Source organism: Elephantulus edwardii, unplaced genomic scaffold (assembly GCF_000299155.1).
Source record: "Elephantulus edwardii isolate Elephantulus edwardi_28Jun2011 unplaced genomic scaffold, EleEdw1.0 scaffold00016, whole genome shotgun sequence".
NCBI classification, from domain to species: Eukaryota; Metazoa; Chordata; class Mammalia; order Macroscelidea; family Macroscelididae; genus Elephantulus; species Elephantulus edwardii.
In genome coordinates, this window is record NW_006399766.1 from 9,575,861 (window position 1) to 9,598,618 (window position 22,758).

Genomic DNA, 22,758 nt, shown 5'->3' on the forward strand with positions numbered 1-22,758 from the left:
CCAGCAAGTTAAAGGCATATCCCTTATTGCGGAGTTAACTGTTTTGATAGGGACGAGGAAATCAGCAATTGGCCATCTCAACGGGGGATATTAGGGCATGAGGCATGAAGTAGCTGGCTTGCACGCTTTCATGAATGTAGTTACTAGTATGATGATGATTATTGTTGTGTACCCTCGAGACAGAACACACCCATAGCTAACCCTCTGGTGAGTTTTCAGAGGCAGTTAATTGCACAGGAGGAGCTTGCCCATCTTTCTCCCATGGAGCAGCTGGTGGACTCGAACCACGTGCCTTTGGAATTGCCGCACAGCTTCTTGCCACTAGGCCACCAGATAAGGGGGAACCCCCAAAATATACATGAACAAAATACAGCTTAAGTGAAAGATTGTGCAAAACACAATGTACAGGGGAGCTCTGGTGGCCTAGTGGCAAGAAGCTGTACTACAATCCCAGAGGTATGCGGTTCGAATCCACCAGATGCTCTGCTGGAGGAGGAGGGGCAATCTCCTGTACCAGTCAGATCTGATTTGACAGTACACACACACACACACACACACACACACACACACATGCACACACATTTACAAAAAACACAGTGTACATGCATAAAGAGCAATGTGCAAACCAATTAAAACATGAAATAAAATGTCTATGCTAGATCTAAGTCATATTTTGGAGATAGCACCTCGGAATCCTTATTTTATAAGTGCTACACCCTAGTGGTAAGCAGCTGTGTTCCAATTCGAAAGGCACATGATTTGAATCCATCAGCTGCTCCAAGGGAGAAAGTTGGACAATCTCCTCCTGTGCAATTAACTGGCTCTGAAAATCTGTTGGAGGACCAGCTCTGAGTAAGTTCTGTACATAACAACAACCACCCTAAAGGCTGAAGTCCTTGGGTGGAGCAAACAGTCTACACACTAGGCTGCCACTTGAAAGCTCGCCACTTCAGTCCACCCAGAGGCTCCTCAGAAGAAAGAACTGTCAATTTCCTTCTAAAAAATCATCAGTTGGAAACCCTAGCAGTTGGAGCCCAGAGAAGTTCTACTTTGCTGTATGGAGGGTTTCTATGAGCCGGAACTGACTCAGTGACAACTAGTAGACATCTCACAGGTTATTCATACACACTGAAGTCTGAGACCATACCTTTGTATGTGTATGCACTGCTTTTAAGCAAACGCCATCCTCTGACCCAGATTCTACCTCTCTAGTCCTTCCTTCTATATCATTCACTAGGCTTTTCCTTAAGTTTTAATCCTCATATCACATCTTCATTTTCACTCCCATGTTTTAGAAGGGGAAATAGTCATTTGGTAATTAAGGTGGTGGTGGTGGTTGATTGACTTCAAGTTGAGCATGGCTCATAGTGTCCCTGTGAACAAAAGGCTTAAAGCCCCTCTACAACTATCGAAATTTATCAAAGTTCATAGAGTTCTTGGAGGCATGTTGTTTAGGAAGTGGATGCCACTCCTGCTTCCAAAATTAAGGTTATCAAACAATAAAATTTGACCTAATCCTATACCCTAGGAAAAGTTCCTTTACCCAGATGGATAAATGGAAGTTTGGGGATTTGTTTTTAATATTTTGTGGTCATGTGTCCTGTCAAGAGCCTCTTTAAAATGCCAGAGAGCAAGCATATCAGTTTAAAGCCTAAGGTGTACCCGATCTAAATCATGGTATTTATCTGCTTTATATTAATCTAAAAGTACTGAGAGGGAGCTCTGGTGGCCTAGTGGCAATAAGCTGTGCTGCAGTCCCAAAGGCACACGTTTCGAGGCCACGAGCTCCTCCGTGGGAGAAGGACTGGCAGTCTCCTGCTGTGTGATCAACTGCCTCTAAAAAACACAATAGAGAGTCACCTATGGATCAAATCTGACTCTGTGGCACACAACAACAACAAAAGTACTGATGCCTTTGAATTGTGGTGCTGGAGATAAATATTGACTGTACCATGGCCGACGATAAATAAGCAAATCCCTTTTAGAAGAAAGGCAACCAGAGTGTTCCTTAGAAACAAGGCTGGTGAAGCTTCATTTCACATGTTTTGTTTGGCCATGTTGTCAGGAAGAGTCAGTTCTTGGAAAAAGACACCATGCTGGAAAAGGTAAAGGGTCAGCTAAAGAAAGGAAGATGCTGCCAAGATGAACTGACTCAGTAACTGTGACAAGGGGCTTGGGTGTGGTGGAGATTGCGAGGATGGCACAGGATAGAGCCAGGTTTCAGTCTTGTTTGCACAGTTGCTATGAGTTGGAGTCAACGCAACAGCACCTAACAACATGATGTCAACTTCTGCCTTGTTAAATCCCTTGACCGCCCTCTGTGCCCAATTTATAGCAGCTTCCCTACCTTTTACCAAGGTCTAATTCTTAGATCCTTTAGAATTGAACAGCCTAGGTCTCAATGCTTTTTCTTTCTCTCAGAAGATGTATAGGAGTTCATTGACCATTACTATTAAATTGATCATATGACCTCGAAACAGGTTCGTAGTAATGTTTCTTCGTGCAAATTAATAAGCATAAGCGTGAGACCTCACCATGGACAGTTTGTCCACTTTGTTTCCTAAGAGAATCCTAGATAGTACAAATAGTTTGTTTATCTGGCTCATAACTGACAAGTAAGAGGTGCAAATCTCTCTGGAGACACCAAGAGAAAACCTTGATGATCTATTTCCAAAAGGCAGTCTTTGAAAACCTGATGGAGCTCTGTTCTCTCAACATACACATAGTTTTGCCACTGAGTCAGAATCAACTCACCAACAACTGATACATTAGATAGAGGAAGGCCATGCCGTTGATATTTTTTTCCTCCATTACTTTTCATTCTCTGTACTCCCCAATGTGTCACTGAGATCTATAGTTATAAAACAGATATTTATTTAATCAGTGTCTCCTCTCCCATTTTTTTGCCTTTGCATGTTTTGACTCTGCCTGTCTCTAACTTCCTTTCAGAATGCCCCTTTTGACAGCTTTTGCATTGCCTTACTCTCAAGGGGAAAGCTACAAAACTCCAGGCATCCCAGGAGATCTGTAGCCAGTAGTCATTATATGCCCTTAAACAGCTGAAATCCTGTACAGGGCATTCTCTTCTTGGATGTACCATGAAATATGATAACTGAAAGAGTAGGATTGAAAAAACTGACCTCTACACTATATGCAGTTTGGGCTCCTTTATTTCATTGATGGCATTTATGGTACTTTACAGTTCATTTTATTAGATAATGAAATGATACCCTTAGAGTCTTGAGCAATTCATTTCTTTTAGGTGATGAATATCTTCACATTTTGGATTACAATATTTATATTGCCCATTAAAAAAGAAAAATCTGATTCTTTGGAGAAGTATAAAGATGAAGAAAGAAATCAATTGCAAATCTAGTTCTAACTGATAACCTAGTTCTAAATTTTTTCATGCAGAGTAAGCATGCACACACAACTACGTATACACAAATATTAGAGAAAAAAAAGATTTTCTACATTTTTTTATACCATGTATGCAATGTATGCTTGCTCTCTTAGAAACTGATGTGGTGATCTTTGAACATCTTGCATAGAATTTCATTGTATTAATTTATTGTAGTATGTGTAACCAAACATCTACTTTTGAATATTGAAATCTTTACTGCTCTCCCTCAGTCATAGATAATCCTATATATAACAATAATAACAATCTTGTATCTATAGTATAGTGTTGCAAGTTTTCTGCTCTCAGCCTTACTTTTTTGTATGAACTCCTTGAATTTGAACTTGTGGGGTCAGTGCATTTGCTTATTTTAAGGACTTCTATGTATCATCAAATTATACTTTGGAAAGATTGGAACAATTTAATTTCCAAATAGAAACTCTTTTGTGATTCTGTTTGACTGGGGCCAGAGGAGAATTGTATTTGAAATGTCAGACTGAGTTACCAAATGGCCCAGGGAAATGTTTCTCTCTACCTGGATGCTTTTCTTTACACTTTAATCTTCATAGCATTAGAAACAACATTATATTTATATTATAAGCAGCATTAATTTGATGAAGTATTAGTACTTGCTGATAAAATGTGAAGCACGCAGCATAATTCCTAATTTACCTGAGGTTAATGCTTTGACTAACACTCTGTGTTCCTCTTTGTTTTCTTGCATGATGATTTATTTTATTAATTCAGCTTCTCATCCCCAAGTGAAATGTGGATTTTATAACGCAAATCATTCATTTGCAGATTCTTAAATGGTTCCTAAGGATTAACATGTTCTAAATACAGTTGATGGTAGAGCACTCGGTTTCCTGCCTAAATTATTCATGTTTGGGGGGAGCCTTTCTGGCAAATGTCTGATTTTCCTCTTCCCCCTGAACTGTTGTCTCAGTTCATTTTACACAAAGGAAACAAAGTGGAAAATGTTGGAACTTGGTGAAAGCAAATCCCAGGTGTGCACAGATGAGGAAACACAGAGTGAAAGGACAAGCAGGTGGGATGAGGAGAAGGAAGAAATAGACGCCAGACGGAAGGAGTCAATGGAAGAGGCTGCCCAGGGTGTGGAAATGAAAAAGTCAGGATGTGGGAGAAACCTTTCCATTTCTTAAAGCAGAAATAATTCCAGCACTAGCATGAGTCACATGAAAGTTGAGCGGTTTATATTAGTCACTGGGTCCACGTTTTTCCTACGGAAAACATTAAACTTCATTGACTGCAACACTATGTGAAAGCAGTCTGTTCTAGTGTCTCTTTCTTGCCAAAAGTCTCAGAATTCAGCATGTGAAAATAAGCATATGGTTAACCACTACCTTGACTCAAAATTTTCATCAAAATAACCCTCACTTCCATTTTCTGTCTCTCAAAATCAGAATTGCACCTGGGACTGCTAGGTCATTCACGATAGGGTGATGTGATTATGTTACTGAAGGGAATTGTTGAGCTCATTAATTGTCCTCCCCAATATTGACAAGTGGCCCCCTTATTTTTCAGATCTCATTTGGAAGCCAGTTCTGACCAGTGGAAACGTCTGCACCTTTCTCTTCAGGAGCTTCTGGTGTGGTTACAGCTGAAAGATGACGAGTTAAGTCGCCAGGCACCAATAGGAGGCGATTTTCCAACAGTACAGAAGCAGAATGATGTCCACAGGGTAGGATATTTTTTTAAGCCTCACACTTTGCTTATTGTAAGCATCCAATGATTATTATAAAAATTAATTCTGAGTGAAATTAAATTGAATAGATGTATTCCACTCCTTATTATCAAAGGGTGAATTATGTACAATTGAGGATGACATATCAAAAATACAAAAACATCTGCATTATTAATATCCTTTAAGAAATGATTCATTTGGTTTTCGGATTTTAAGATAGAAAACACATACAAAAATGAACAGAATACTGTGGTAAACCCCCCATGTACCTTCAAGTTTCAGTAATTACCTATTTATGGCCAGTTTTACTTCCGCTATAACTCTGCCCCTTCCTCCATTGTTTTCAAGTAGATTCTAGGCAAGTGTCTTTTCATTAATAAATATCGGAGAAAGTATCTCTAAAAGATGAAAAAGTCATTCAAGGTTGCTATAGTACTGCTATCAGATATTTAAAGTTTCAATTATTTCATAATATCAAATATCCAGTTGGTGTTCAAAATTACATTTGTCTCATCCCAAAACAAATCAAGCCACTTGCCATCCAAATTCTGACCCCTCGTGACCTTATAGGTTAACAGTAGAAATGCTTGCCCATAGAATTTCCAAGGATACAATCCAAATAATAGACTTCTTTGTACCATCAAGAGGTTAGGAAGTGCACAGCCACAATAACCAAAACAGCATGGTACTGGTACAATGACAGAGATGTAAACCAGTGAAACAGAATAGAGATCCCAGAATTTAAACCATCTGTCTATGGTCAACTGGTATTCAACAAGGAAACAGAACGTATCAAATGGGGAAACTATAGCTTCTTCAACAGATGATGCTGACAAAACTGGACTGCTACCTGCAGAAAGCTGCAACAGGATCCACATCTCACACAATACACAAAAAATCAAGGTGGATCTGAGACCTCAGGGTAAAACCCCAAAAAAAACTTAAACATTATAGGAGACAAAATGGGATCACATTTAAAAGGCCTAGCCTATAGTATAAATAGGCTGGCAAATACAACCAGAAATGTACAACCAGGAGGAGAGCACATTGATAAATGGGACCTTCTAAAGATAAAAGCACTGTTTGCATAAAAAACTTTTTTTACAGTAGGGTAAAAAGAAAATCTACAGTTTGAGGTGGGGGGGCGGGGGAAATTGACAGTGCTGTCTCAGACGAGGGTCTCATAACAAAAGTTTACTACCCAATTACAAAATTAGCAAACAACATGGAAAGACCTTTGAAAAGGGAAGATATGTGGATGACCAACAGACACATGAAGAAAGGCACAAAATCACTGGCAATAAGAGTACAAATAAAAAACACAATGAGATACCATCTCACTCCAGTAGCAGTGGCAAAGTTTAACAGGACTGTAAGCAAGAATTGTTGGAGAGAATGTGGAGAAATTGGAACTCTCATACACTGTGGGTGGGATTGCAATCACTCTGGAAGGCAGTTTGGCACTTCTTCAAAAAGCTGAACATAGAAATTCCATGTGAACCAGCTATTCCACTGCTAGGAATATACCCCAAGGAAAATAGAACTGAGACATAAATGGAGATCTGTGCACTGATGTTCAAAGCAGTATTTTCTACAGTACCAAGAACATGGAAACAGCTCAAACAGCAAACAACTGGATTGAAAAACTATGGTACTTTCACACTATGGAATATTATGCAGCACTCAGGAGCAACAATTTTGAAAATACTACATAACATGGAAGAAGCTAGAGATGAGTATGCTGAATGAACACAGTCTCAGTCCACTTTTATAATAGAAGGATAACTAGTAAGATGTGTATGGATATCCAAAGAGGGAAAGAGGGAGGTCAGGGGATTAGGGGAGGGAGTCTAGGAATCATGGTGAGGGGGGGAGGGCACATAAAAAAAGGAGTTTTTACAAACTTTAAAAACCACAATGTATATGAATGATTGTATGCAACCTAATAAAAAATATGGGGGGGTGGGGAAGACTTCAGCAAGTATCTCATCATGGAGAATGTCATTGGTGGATCTTTTGTTTAGCATTTGAGCACTTAACCACTGTGCCATCATGACTTCTATTTCTACATATTTTAATATTTTGACTGGTTTTTGTTCTTGTTGTTTAATCAGTGTTGAGAGTAAGGTACATCTATTACATTTGATTAATTGCTAATACTTTTTATTTAGAAATTATTATAGACTTACAGAAAGTTACAAAACTAATACAAATGTCTTGGTAATATGTAACCTTTTCAAATTTGTTCTTGCACTTAGCATAATGATTCTGAAAGCCAAAATCTGTATCTGTGAAGATTTAACCACAGTAGCAGAATCAGTTGGATATAATTTATAAGGAATGTAGCCAGCTGTGCTGCAATCTCGAAGGCACGTGGTTTGAGGCCACCAGCTGCTCCATGGGAGAAGGATGGGCAGTCTCCTCCAGTGAGGTTAACTGCCTCTGAATACCAGGCAGAGCGTCACCTGTGCGTTGGTTCCAACTCTATAGTATACAGCAAACAACAATTGTTGTTATGCGCTGTCAAGTTGACTATGATTCATAGCTACCCTGTGAATAGTAGCTCTGAACCCTGCTCTGTCGTGAGCCAGTCTCACTGTCTCTGATATATCTGCCCTCATTCCCACAGTCACTGTGTCAGTTCATCTCATACAGGGTCTTCCTGTCCTATTCTGATCCTCCACCCTACTAAGTATAGTGTCCTTTCTCAAGGACGGGTCACTCCCAGCAATATGCCCAAAATCCTTGCTTCCAAGGAGCAGTGCAGTTTTACCCAATCCAATAAAAACCTCTCTGTTCTGTTGTCAGTTCATGGTATGGTCAGTACTCTCCAGCACCATAACTCAAAGGCAGACACCTTACTGTCATCCTTACTCATTGTCCAGCTCTCTGATGCATGACAAGTAATTTTGAAGACCATGGCATGGGTCAAGAGCATCTTAGTCCCCAGACTGACATTGTTGATCCTTAGTGCCCTGGAGAGGTCCCTGACAGCAGACTTTCCCTAAGCTATTCGTCTTTTGATTTCCTGACTACTAGAGCCAAGAGGCTAAGTAAGGGTGGGGTGGAGCCTGTGGAACCTGCTCCAGGTGCTAGCTTAAAATCCTTCAGGAGGCTTGGGGACTGGAGTCGCCCTCCACTCTGCAAATCAGCCGGCCAATCTGGTGGGATGGCTAGTGTCTCCATGGCGGCTCCTCTTGTTGGCATTCTTCTAGGTCATGTAACCCCCGGTTAAGTCCACTTGCTGTACAGAGGTAACTTGTGGTTGCTGTGAAGCCAAACACTGTGACACTGATGAGTCAAATGCGAGAATGGTTACTCATGGTGGACAGTGTTTGGTGGCGCCCCCCAATAAAACAAGCTTGGAAGCAGGAGTGACATCCACTTCCAAAATAGCTTGCCTCTGGAAATCCTGTGAACCTTGGTGAAAGGACAAAAGTTATACAGTTATACAGGTGTCCAGGACTTTCATTCATAGAGTCGCTATGAGGCGCCTATGACTTGACGGCACTTAACAACACCAACAAGTGCCAAGAGTGTTGATTGTGGACCTGAGCAAGCTAAAATTGTTAGTAACTTCAATCTCTTCTCCATCTATCATGATGCTGCCAATTAGCCCAGTAATGAGAATCTCTGTTTTCTTAATGCTGAGATGTAATCCATATAACAGACTGCAGTCCTTGGCCTTTTGTAGCAAACGCTTCAAGTCCTCTTCGGTTTCAGCAAGCAAAGTTGTGTCATCTGCATAACATAGGTTGTTTATGAGTCTTCCTCCAGTCCTTATGCCACATTCTTCTTCATAAAGTCTAGTCGCCCAAATTCCACATACAGATAGAAAAGATATGGAGAAAAGACATCTCTGACACACTCCTTTCTTGATTTTGAACCATGCAGTTTTCTTGGTCTTTTCTGTAGACTTCTTCCTGGTCTAAGTACAAGTTTCACATAAGCAAAATCATGTGTTCTTGGATTAACATTCTTCTTAATGTTAGCCATAATTTGTTGTGATTCATGCAGTCAAATGCCTTTGCATAGTCAATAAAACACAAATAGACACTTTTCTGGTATTTTCTGCTTACAGCCAAGATCTATCTGACATTGGCAATGACATCCATAGTTCCACAGCCTCTTCTAAACTCAGCTTGTATGTCTGACAGTTCTCTGTCAGGGTGCTGTTCCAGATATTTTTGGATAATCTTCAGCAAGATTTTGCTTGTGTGTAATATTAATGATATTGTTCAATAATTTCCACATTTTGTTGAATCATCTTTTTTGGGAAGGAGAATAAATATGGATTTCTTCCAATCACTTGGCCACGTAGCTGTCCTCCAGATTTCTTAACACAATCTGACAAGCATGTCCAGAGCAGAATCTATTTGTTGAAATATGTCAATTGGTATTCCATCAATTCCTGGATGACTTAACCAATAGGGTACATTTTTACAAGGAATTTTTGATGGGGAATTGGCTTACAAAACTATGACCTGAATTTCATAGTACCACTTTCAGGAAGAGAGGGTCCTGAAGGGGCTGGAACTCTACACAACAAATTCATTGCTATTGAGTCACAGCCCACTCATAGGTGACTTTCCAGTGAGTTATCAGGAAGCTGTAAATCACTTGGAAAGAGGTTGTCCATCTTACTCCTACTGAGCCATTGGTGAATTTAAGCTGCCTTAAAAACACCACCTTTGGATTTGCAGCATAACTCCCTATAAACTAAGTGACCACAGCTTTCAACAGGCAAGGACTAAAGTTGTTGTCCACAAAAGGAAGAAGTCTTTTTCTGTCTCTATAGAAGACTTACTTCCATGACCTTCCATCTGAGAAAGTTAGTCCATCCAACTGAATCTCTCTCATTTAAATTCAACTGATTAGGGAGTTTGTACCAAATCAATATTTGATTGAGTAACTGAGAGACAGCAAATGTAGATCTGCTGATGAATATCTCTTTTAACCTATAGTCTTTCCCTCATTTCTTTTTATCCTTGCTATTTTTTTTAAAAGCACATTTTATTATATTTATTACACTCTTTGTATGAAATGACTACGCATTTCAAGTACTGAATGCTATTCTTATACAAAATCAGAATATTTATTATTATGATCTACATTTCCTATATTTCCCTAATGTCTTTCTTTTGTATGATCATTTTTTTTTTTGGTGTTCATTTTCTTTTATTTATTTATTTATTTTTCATTTCAATGAACATCTGCAGAGATTTTGGAATTCCATTGCTATTTTTAACACATTTTTAACAAATTGGGTAGATTTCTTTTCTGCTTTTTTAGTTTTTAACTTTCATTTCAGTGGAATTATTAAAACTGTTTCTCTGTTCCCTGTAATTCCTTGAAATTAATAGATTACCACTGTCCAGTGAAAATTTAATGCCTACCACATATGTCAGTGAGAGAACAAATTAGTGTCTTGTTTTACTCTGAGTTTGCCACATTTATTTAGTAGTTGTAATGGAGGGTTAGGTTCTTTGAAAAAAAAAATCATCATGCTGGGAAAGATGGAGAGGGTCAGAGAAAGAGAAGAAACCCTTAGTAAGATGTATTGACACAGTGACGACTGTTAACAGAGCTCGAGCGTATCATCTGTCATGAGGATGATGTAAGAGAAGGCAGGCCCAAGATAGGTTGTTCATAGCATAACCATGAATCATGGACAACTCAATTGTACGTAACAATTCACAACAATAGAACGTTACCTAGTTGGTGATTCTCTTCTTGCCTTTGGACACAAACACAAAAATCTACCATAGAAAATCCTTGAAACATGGCCTCTCCACTGGATCTTCGGGAGGAGAGAAAAGAAACACAATCAGTACAAAACTATCAATCTCAAGTTTTTGGTAGATTGTGTATCTGTACATTTGTCTTTGTCTTGTTTCTAAGATTATGATTTGTACTTCTTTCTTAATTTCTTGACTGAAATAACTCTTCATATGGAATGTCTGCTATCAAGACAGGCCATTTGAGGTATTTCCCTGGTCTGTCTCTCTGCCTCTCTCTCTCTCCAGACCAAGGAATCCCGCCCGAGAGCCCCTTAATAAAACTTTAGCTTTCTCTTTTTTTAAAAAAAAAAAAGACAGGCAATTTATAGTCATAAACGTGTTCCCCACATATCTGTGTCACTTTCGAATCACCTGCTTACTCTCTATTATAAATGCCCTTGCTCTTTGCTTTTTATGGGAATACAAAGTTGAATCTACAGTATAATCAAATATTGTTTGTTGTCACTTTTCTGTACATCAGGATGTTTTTGAAAACAAGTACTTCATATTTCCTTTGGACATAATCACAGATTAATGCTAAAACTGTTCAGCCAATTATCATATGACTTGTACTCTTAAGGGAAAAACACACAGTCCGTCTCAATTACTGTGACAGAGGGGCTCATGGTATTTCTGTAGGTAAAATTCCAAGAGAGTTCAGACACATAGTTCGGAACTCGGGGCCTCTCAAAGCAATTTTCACACCCATGGGGGTGGCTCTAAGTTCCTCACCCAGCTGGGAAGCATAGCAACTGGAATGGCTCTCAAGACTAATTAATAAAATAACGCTCTGTATGAGATGAAGTGTTATAAATAATTAAAGCTCAAATGTGCCTTAGCAAATATAAACTGACCAGTTTTTATATCCTTTGAATATATTATCCTGACTTTTACGGTTCCTCATTACTTGCCTCACTAGACTGACTCGTTTTCAATTAGTGTGTATTATCCTGGTCCAGATATATTTTTAAAACTGACTTCCTTTGTTTTACTTGAGCAGCCACTAAAGTGATATTTATTACTTGTCTATTTCTGTGATTAACCTAGAGAGAATTTTAAAGGGACAAATGATATTGGGAATTGCTGAGTTTCATTCCTTTCGCTATACCACAAACCCTAGTTGAAATTGGGCCTTGATTGTAAGACACTGTTAGTAGTGACTTTTTGTTTACATTTTTATGTGCGGAATTGTTTGTCAGGAGGTTTTGCTCTTTCAAATGAAAGATTTCTATAATCCCTTCTTAGAGACTATGAAGGATGCCTTCAAAGCTTCCCGAAAATTCTAGGTTGAAATTTAGAGAGAAGTAATCAGTACATACATTATTAAAACTGTGAACAGAAAGCCATTATTGCTTGGGTCTGTAGACAAATGAAAAGGCTTGAATAAAGCCATTTACTTGTCCATTTGTTAGGTCATGTATTATGCATGTTTGATTTCTTGAGAAGTCACCAAAAACTGAGGGATATGTTCATAAATTCAGTAAAATTATCCTCGAAACAGTGCTTTAGACATTCATTTGGTCTAATTCTGTTATCAACGCTGCCCTCCTTATTTGGGTATATTTTCTTAGATGCATTCACTTGATAAGTTACCTTTGTTTTGGCTTATCCCCCTTCTGAAATAGGAAATGGCCCTGGGTACTATTTGTGAATGTTAAGATTCAAGTCATCTCTGGGCTAAGGAAAAAAAAATATATTCTTTCACCTCTTAGGGGGAGATATAAGGAAAGGTGGTAATAGAGTGGTTTGCCCCAAGATCCAATGACCCACCATGTTGGAGTTTCTAAAGAAATTTTTTGTTCTTGTAGCTGTTAAATGCCTTCAAGTCAGCTCCTGCTCATAGTGACCCTACATAAAATACTAAGAGAACTCGGAGCAATGCTGTGTCATCTTCACAACATGTATTGTGTGTAATCCCCCCCTTGTAATCACTGTGTCACTCCTTCTCATTGAGGGTCTTCCTTTCCTTCATGGGTCTGCCTTTCTGTCTTTCCCCTCCTCCTGACGGAATGTCCTAAGTATGTGAGATCAAGTCTCATCCCCCTGGCTTCGAAGGAGTTTCCTTTCCTTGACATTCACCATTAGGTGCGTCTGCTGCAAGATGCCTTCTTGACTTTGCTGCTTATCTGTTGTTCGTCACTAATAGAGTAAACATCTTTTGTGTGTGATATTTTTGCAGTCATTTTAGGGGATGTTGACTAGAAAAGGCAAAATTATTTTTAGAACTACATTTCAGGACATTTAAGGAAATCTTCTGAAAACTAGCTAGATCATCAAAACTTGAGAACAGAGCCATCTAGGAATGGCTGGGGTTTTTTTTTTAATGACTGTAACAGTAGACAGTATGAATAATTTACAAATCGACTTCCCTAGCAAAGTCCTCTTTCCAACTTAGTCAAAATATTTTGATATCTTGACATATGACTTAAAAATAATATCTGGTAAGTGCTTTGCCTTTACAAGTCCTTCTATAGGCACAATTAATTTAATTACAAATGAACCCCTGATCATTTTCTGTGCCCTAGTTTTTCCTAAAAAGCTCTAATATGAGAAACCGCATTATAATTTTGAATCCTACAATTCAACTCAGTATTTATTGAATGCTTACTCTGTAAAATGGGCTGATCCAGTTGGAAACAAAAAGAGTGTGTTCCATGGACCTTCCACTTTTAAAATTTTTTTTAATTTTGCTTGTTGAGAATGTACACGGCAGAACATCCCCTAATTCAGCAGTTTCAACATGTACAATTCAGTGACACTGATTGCATTCTTTAAATAGTGCAGAAGTTCTCATCCTCATGTTCTGAGTTGTTCCTTTCCCAGGAAAAAAACTCACTAATCCCCGTGTTTCCTATCTAATACTTCAATGTGTTATTGTCAGCTTGCTCCCATATTGGTAGTTGTTCTTAAAAAGGGAACCGTGTTCAATGTCTATTATTTACTAGTTGGGTTAGACTATTATTTGGTTTGAAAAAGACTTTTGGATGGGTTTTTTTTTTCCTTTCTTTAAGGTTTACAGATTATCCCAGGACAAGAGTTTGGAGAGTTCATCCAACCTCTCAGACTTAAAAAAAAAAAACAAAACAAAAACACATGAATATTTGTAATAGTTATTCGACATTTCCTCCTTTTGATCAAAGAAAGCATTGAAATCATCTAGTCAGGAGATAATGATTGATCTATCTAGTAAACCTGATAGATTTGGTGAAAAAGTGGTTGGATCCAAGATATTTTTTTAAGATAGTAGCTGACAGAATTTAAGATGAAGTACATGGACCAGAAGATAAAACAGAGTCAATGGTGACTCTGAGATCTTTGGCTTAAACAAATGGGTAAATGACAGTGGCATTTAAAAAGATAAGATAGGAAAGACTTTGAAATGAGCCTATATGTACAGAAAGAATCAAGAATCCAGCTTTTGGGTCATATTGATCGACAGAAACAACTGCTATGATTCAGCAATTATTCACCACTTAGAGTTGACAATCTCTAGTCTTGGCTGAGCCTCATGAGAATGGATGCAAATTCATTTGTCACACGGTTTCCTAATAATCCATTCATCTGTATTTTTCACTTCAGAAGGAATTTACAGAATGTACAACTTTATCCAAATTAACTAAGATCTAATTCTCTAAATGGCCATAGGAACAGATTCCATTTTCACTGGTAATTTCTTATGGTCAGTGCAGAACTTAACAGCATTATTGTCAGTAGGAAGTTACTTCCCCAATGGTTGTTGGAAGAAGCCCAGTGTCAGGATGGAGGGCCATACAGCTGTTCAAGACGTGTGGGCACCAATCTATTCCTCTCCCGTATCACAGACATGCAAATAGATTAGACTTCATTCTAGTCCACAGTGTCTTTGCTCACAGAGAGCATAACTTTCATTTGAAAGGCTTTCACAAAAATACATCTAAACAAGGAGCTTGTTAAAAGCAATCTCCCCACCACTCTGCTAAATATTCAAAAGTGTTTTCTCATTAGGGACAATTAAATTTTTTAAAAAATCAATTTCACATTTGAAATATGTCCAGCCTTTAACTTTGCTTCACATTTATTTTAATCTCATTTATAAATTAAATCCTGTCATTCAAGCTGTTGTTGGCTGTCTCAAACAATGACTCGATGTGTCTGAAACTGTGAAACTATGTCTTCATTCATATCCAGAAATGGACTGAAAAGAAGATGGAACTTTCCCCATCTTATTTAAAGACGATTTTGACCTTTTCTTTTCTGGTTTAAAAACAGGAAGGGTGTGCGTCAGAGTTGTATCATTTCCCCATAATTGTACCTATTCAGTCTGGATCCATGTGGCTGGACTCTATTAAGAAGAATGTGGCATCAGGATTGTATACAGACTCATCAACAACCTACATTATGCATACGACACAATCTTGCTTGCTAAAAGTGAGAAGGACTTGAAGCACTTACTGCAGAAGATCCAAGACTATAGCCTTCAATATGGATTATATCTCAACATCAAGCAAACAAAAAACCTGGCCCTTACTACTGGGCCAGTAGGCAGCATTACAATAGATGGAGAAAGGATTGAAACTGTCCATAATTTCATCTTGTTTGAATCCACAATCAACATCCTTGGTACCAGCCGTTAGGAAGTAAGGGAAGATATTGCTTTGGACGAGGCCATTGCCAGAGACTTCTCCAGAATACTAAAGAGCAATGATGTCAGTTTGAAGACTAGGGCACACCTAATTCAGGCCATGATCTTTTCAGTCACTTGCTATGCATCTAGGACTGGACAATAAATAATATGCCAGAAGAAAAAATTATGCCTTTGGGTTGCGGTGTTGGAAAAGAGTACTAAATATCCCATGGAGTACTAAAAGAATGAACAGGTATGTCTTGGAAAAGATACAACCAGAGTGTTGCTAGAAGGATGGAAAGCCTCCTCCTATTAGCTTTACTACCTCTGAAAACCCACTGAAGGGTAAGCTATGAGTAGATTCCAATTTGGTGGCAAAGAACAACACTCAAAAGGAAGGAGCTCTAATGGCCTAGTGGTAAGAAGCACTGATTAGATGGGACACAACATTCAAGAGTGTCGGGGGAAAAAAGAGTGTCATGTACCTTACTTACGTTATTAACAAGTTAATCCATAAGTAAGGTAAATCCTAACTTATCTCTATACCAATGTACATTGGTAAAATATTCATAGTTTAAAAGCAGGCACCACAAACAAACTTCTTTGGTTGACCACAGCACCTCATTTCCATAAGTCCACTTAATCGTTTGGTGGGAGCTTAAGGGCCATAGCTAGAAGGACCATATTAAATAATTCACTGTATTTCAAAAACTTGACCCCCTGTCATGCCAGTACCTGTTCCCAGAGTTCTCATCCTCCTCCTCTCTGGTCTGCAGTAGATCAATAAAACCAGTACCATACGCTTCATCTTCAGAACACTTGCATTTGAGCTATTTATACTTTTTTACGTTTCAATCTCATTTTCAGTTTTTTAATATTTACTGTTTTTTTAAATTCATTGTTGCACATATTCTTCTGCCCCCCCCAATCAATCTCCCTCAACCCACCGTACAATTCACCCCTTGTTCCAGATTATTGCCATACATATAATGGCTAATCATATATTCATTTCGGACTGTTCTTCCCCTCTTCTATTCTAATGCAGTGTTCATTATCTGTCCACCCTTTTCTCTATTCTCTCCCCAACAATGCCTCTGATGTCTGACTTATTTTATAACAGCAGTGTTAAGCAGTGTTGGTCCTTTTGTGACTGAGATATTTCACTTGGCATAATGTCTTCCATGCTCCCCCATGTTGTGTAATGTTTTATGAGTTCATTGTTTATTTTCAAAGCTGCACAATATTCCATTGTGTGTACCATTGTTTGTTTTGGGTTTGTTTGTGTTTATCCATTAGTTTGTTGATGGGCACTAACAAATGCCCATCAACCTACAGTGTTAATGGGTATTTTTAAAATACTGCACAGTGGTAGTAACCAAAACAACATGGTACTGGTACAATGACAGGCACATAGACCAATAGAACAGCATTGAGAACACAGAAATAGACCAGCTATCTATGACCAACTGATATTCGACAAGAAAATAAAACCTATAAAAGGGAAAATGTTAACCTCTTCAATAAATGGTGCTGGAAAAACTGGACTGCTACCTGCAGAAAGCTGAAACAGGCTTCACATTTCACACCATATAAAAAAATCAGCTAAAGGTGGATCAAAGACCTGGGAGTAAAGCCCCAAACCATAAAGTTCGTCAAAGACAAACTGGGGTCAAGCTTAGAAGGCATAGTCTGTGCTATAAAGAGACTGCCAAAAAACAGCCAGAGATATACAATCTGGAGAGGATAAAATTGATGAATGGGACCTTCTGAAGATTAAATCCCAGTGTGCATCAAAAACTTTTTCCCAACAGGGTGAAAAGAAAATCTGCTGATAGGGAACAAACATTTGGCAATACCAACTCAGACAAGAGTCTCATAATGAAAGTTTACAGAGTACTCCTGGGCCTCTGCAAGAAAAAGACTGATAACCTAGTTACAAAATGGGGAAAGAAACGGAAAGAATTTTCACAGAGGAAGATATTCAAATGACCAACAGACGCATGAAGAAATGCTTCAAATCACTGTCAATAAGAGAGATGCAAAACCACAATGAGATACCGTCTCACCCTAGTAATAATGGCAAAGTTTAACAGAACATCAAGTAATAAATGTTGGACAGGAGTGGCAAGATAGGAACTCTTATACATTGTTTTTGGGATTGTAAAATGGTACAACCACTCTGGAAGACAGTTTGTTGCTGCCTCAAAAAACTGAACATAGAATTTCTATGTGACCTAGCTATTCCACTGCTTGGAATATACCCCAAGAAAATGAGAACTGAGGCACAAATGGAGATTTGTACACCAGTGTTCATAGCAGCATTATTCAACATTGCAAGAACATTAAAACAGCTCAGATGTCCAACCATAATTGAATGGATTGAGAAATGATGGTACATTCACACAATGGAATACTATGCAGCATGCAGGAGCCATGATTTTGTAAATAATTACCTAATATGGGAGAGACTGGAGAGTATTATGCTGAGTAAACTAACTCAGTTTTTTGTTTATTGTAGAATGAGTATGAGGCTCTAATGGGGTGCGAGGGTGGAACCAGAGGGGTGAGGATAGGCAGGGGGTGATTAATCATAGGGTTGCACAATTTGAATGGGAGGGTGAAAGAAATGGGACAGATTTGGTGTGAAAAGCAATGTATTCAAAGTTTGCAAATAAACCAGTACAAAAACAACAGAACACCTTGTTAATTTATTTGATTTCTTGCTACCGCTCACTTTCAAAACTTAATTAAGAATTCCAAGATTTTGATTCTGAGTGTCTCATACATCTCTGGTAAACCTTAAGTATCTGTATGTCAGTTTTCACTGGAAAGTATTTGCAGTATAACAGCACGTACCACAAACATACCCTCTCAATCAAACCATTGAATCCTTAAGGACAAAAGTTGAGCCTTAGTTTTCTATATGTTGATAATATAACCACAACATATATTTTAATGAATTCATAAGTCAGCAGTTAGTCATTTACCCAATTGGCCTTTATGTTTTATGTATAAATACCATCCATTCAAGTATTTAAGCTTTAAAACATTCAGTCTTGGATTTTGCTCTGGCATATTAAAAAAAAAACAACAACAAAACAAAACAAAAAAAAAAACCACCCAACCAAACACACAACTTTTATTCTGGTTTACTTACAGATTCTGTAGACATTGTTTTTCACCCTGGATCTTTCCCATTTCCTTAACCCACCCATCAAATTGTGTGACCTTATGATTATGCTGCCCACCCATCCTCACCTCTGTGCTCCCTTTTATAGGAATAGACGTCATATTCATTTATTTTCTTTAAAAAGGCCTAATTAGTATGCCTAGTTTTTCTTCTTCTGAAAACAGAATATCCTTTTCTCTCCACATAAGTGCTCTAACTTGGGAGGAAAATGCCCATCTCTAGCCCACAGAGTACCTAGTGGCTCTGGACTGCCCCCCTTTGGTTAGCATCCCAGCATTCCTTTTAAGTGGTCCTGATTTGCTTCTAAGGCTTCCACATCGCTTTTTCAGACCCTTAGATGTGACAGTCTTGGAAGGGAAGAGGGGGAAGTATGAGGGAGGGGGAATAGGTTTCAAAGAAAATTATTTCATCTGTTCAAGAGATTAAGGAAGTAAATATTGTAACATTTGCATTGGAGTGTACTGTCAAGTCGAAACTAACTCATACCTGACCCTCCAGAAGGTTTTTAGAAGCTGTAAATTGCGTGGGAGGAGATTGCACATCTTTCTCCCGTGGAGAAGCTGGTGGCTTTGAACTGTGTCCTTTGGGTTGGTAACTTAACTCCTTAACACATGTAAATATCGTGGGAATATATGCTGCATATGCATCGGCGAAGGATTCTATATCTGATAGTTATTTCACAGCAGCTTGTGAATGTATCAACTTGACGGATTTAAATTTTTAACAGTCTATAAGACAAAATCAGTTTCTATCTACTTATAAATCTTCTGAAACATCTTTCAAATATACCTTTTTTTTGAGAGACAAGATGCTTCTTATCAAAGAATCCAGTCTCTAGATACTGAATTCTCTAGGTTTTGGTTATAAATGTCTCTATTTCCCTACCTTTTAAAATGCAGTAACTGTTGTAAAACGCTGTTTATAGCTTGCTTTCTTCTGTATTCTGCCTGCCTTTAAGATCATGTCAGGGAACTCACAGATTGCAGGTAGGTGAATGATCTGTTTACTGGGGCATTGGTGATAGATTTTGGAAAAATCAATATGCTCTAAATATTGTGATATCGAACAGTCGTTGGAAGCTTTGCTTTCATATTTTCAGTTTGATTTGAAATCAATGAATAGGATACCAGTTCGAAAATGCAAATTAAAGAAAATACTTTTTATAGTAAGTTGATTAGATAGTGAAAAATCAATTTTTCTGTCCTTTGCGATTATAACATCTTCATATAGTTTTTTTTGTTGTTGTGTCAGAGCCATCGTTCCAGGTGCTCAAAATTTGATGAGTGATTAAATGGAGCGGAAGAATTTTATATAGTCATGTTACTAACAACATATTTGCATTTATAATTTCTTCTCCTAAGAATCCTTACTAATCCCCTTGTTTGCTTGAACCAACTATTTCTTTGTTTCTTCTTCTTTTTTTCATTTTTACTATCCCCCCCTTTTTTTTTGCATTTACAAGTCTAAACCTTCCTAAATTCTGAAGACACAATCACTTAGCTCTCTCTCCCATCCACTTCCTATTCTTAATTTCAGGCAATGATGTGAAAATAATGGTTCTTATGTCTTTGTAATGACAGAACCTCCATTGTCTTTTCTTCGGGCTCATTTTAATCCTCAGTGACTCAGATTTAAGAAATGAGCTGTGCAGCTGTGGCGAAGCAAAGCTCTTGGCAACAACTTGAGGGGCAAACAAGTGTTCTCCACAATGGATGATCCTTAGCCGGGAATTATTTGCTGCTCGGTTTTCACAGTGGAGTTGCATCCTCAGATATGGCTTTGTACTTTTTAGGTTGGATGGCACCTTCAAGACCCATTTTGTTATTTTACAGACCACCACCCCCAGTAGTTTTCTCCACTTGTTTTCCTGTCTAGCTCTTTTAACCTAAATTATCTGAGAGTGTGGCAAATCATCCTAATTCGCCTGGAATTCAGGCAAAAACAAAAAACCCCACCACCAAACAACAAACCAAAAAAACAAACCTTTAGCAATGAAAGTTTTCCCTCCTAAGAAACCCATATGTCCTTGGTAAATCAGGACATGACAAAATCTGTTAGCTTTCATCTTTCAAACTGAGGTGTAAACCGTTCTTCTTGTTGCTGTGTACCATCAGGTTGGAACCTTCCAGCAGGTTTTCAGAGATGGTTAATCCCATGGGAGGAGATTGCCCATCCTTCTAAGAAGCAGCTGGATTCAAACCATGTGCCTTTGGGATTGCACTGCACCCTCTTCCTTTTACCTTGTGATAATCCATCCTCCTTCCCTAGCTTTCTCTTTGTTTTCTCTCAGAAGAAAAAAAAATTGAAACTTAACGAGTATTTTCACTTTGAATCCATACTCTTCCTACTCACTCCTCAACTGAACTTCCCTTCAAGGCTGTTACCCTGCATGGAAGCCACACCCAAGAGTCACCCATCCCTTGTTGGTGCAATCTTCTCTGCCTGTCATGATTAGTTGCTCTTGGAGAATCTGCCCTCATAAAATTTTCATTCTTAATAGTCCTACAGTACTCATTTCTTCCAATCCGCTTACTTATCCATTCCAGTGTTTAGGGGGAAGTTTTGTTCTTGCTGTTGTTTTTCTTTTGTTCTGGGGCACAGTATTGTTTTTCCTTTTCCTCTCACAAGTCTCTTTCTTTGTCTTAGCCTGATTTTTTTTTTTTATATTCCTTGGAATTTTCTCTTTGAGTAACTCCACGCACTGAGCAATTTCATCTGTTCATGTAATTTTGCTCTTTTTCTTTATGTCTAATATGAGACACTCAGTAGACATTAGTTGAGTTAGGGCATGATCCTTAAAACCTCGTCCCTTTCCCTAACCATCATACTTCCACTCTTTGTTTTTTTCTGGGAGGGATGTTACCTGTGTGAGCTGAGCATATCAGACCCCTTACTCTTTTCCTCATGCAAATTCCCTCATCGTAGTGTTTGACTTTCAGTCTTTCTCTTTACTCATTATATTCTGAATCACAAAGAGATTTTTCATTACTCTATAGCAAATAATAAACTCCTTACCTTTGCTCCAGGCCCTACTTCTAAACAATGCACAGGAAGCTGATGAAAACTATTCCTACATGATTGGGTAGTAGTGTATAAGCAAAGAATGAGGAAAGAATTCTTTTTCTCTTTTTGTGAAGAAGGAGGTACTTGCTCTCCTCCCTTCCTGACAGAATCTCCCTAGAGATGTAGTGATCCTGAGCCCTAACATCAGCCTCTCTGGGATCCAAGGATGTGTCTCAGCTTTTACAACCAGAAGATGTCACCAAACTGGGCTTAATATTTTTTTGAAACGCAGATACCTATAAGGCTCCAGCCTCCCTGACACCATGGAAGGCTGACACACACCTAGGAACCTAAGTGTGACCTTTTGGCATAACCATTTGACCTTCTTAAGTCAAAGCAATTAACTAGACAAATAGCGACACATCTCTTTCTCACGGTCTCATGATGTTCGAGCTCTAGAAATCCAAGAAAGGCTATTTCCCCACAGTTAGTGTGCCCTGGCGACTAACAGTTAACTTCTTGGCTGCTAAGCAAAAGGTTGATGGTTCAAAGCTACCTTGTAGTTCCGTGGGAGAAAAATTGGAAATCTGCTTATCGAAGCAGTGGAGCCTCGAAAACACTATAGGGCAATTCTGCTCTGTCAAATGTGGTCACTATGGGAAAAACTGGACTTGACAGCACCCAGCATTCACTTATCTATTCATTTTAGAAACTTTGTTCCTGGGATCATCCTTCTCTCTTCTTGCTCTTGTCTCTAGCAGCTATTCAGCCGCTGAATCTTAACACCTTTTCTTCCTATACATCCCTCTGGCTCTCATTCCCTCCTGTGTTCCCTTGCTTCTGTTCTCTCTTTCTGCCTCCCATTCCCTCCTTCTCCCTTTCTCCCTCCCTTCCCCTCCTTCTTCTTCTTCTTTCTCTTTCTCTCTCTTCTCTTCTCTCTCTAATATATATCACGATATCATTGCCCTGGGACAAATGCCAGCTCATAGTTGGAACGAACTCATAAATGACCTTCCAATAGGTTTTTCGGGACTATAAATCACATGGGAGGAGATTGCTTATCTTTCTCCCACAGAA

The 22,758-nt window shown here is 38.6% G+C and overlaps 1 protein-coding gene across 3 annotated transcripts in view; it reads left to right on the forward strand.

Annotated features, from left to right (window-relative positions):
- DMD (dystrophin) overlaps window positions 1-22,758 on the forward strand; it is a 1,058,866-nt gene that overhangs the window by 548,645 nt on the left and 487,463 nt on the right. For all 3 annotated transcript variants that reach the window (XM_006881772.1, XM_006881771.1, XM_006881773.1), the window contains one exon: window positions 4,946-5,102. In XM_006881772.1, coding sequence (XP_006881834.1) covers window positions 4,946-5,102 — 157 coding nt within the window. The remainder of the gene's footprint in view (window positions 1-4,945; window positions 5,103-22,758) is intronic.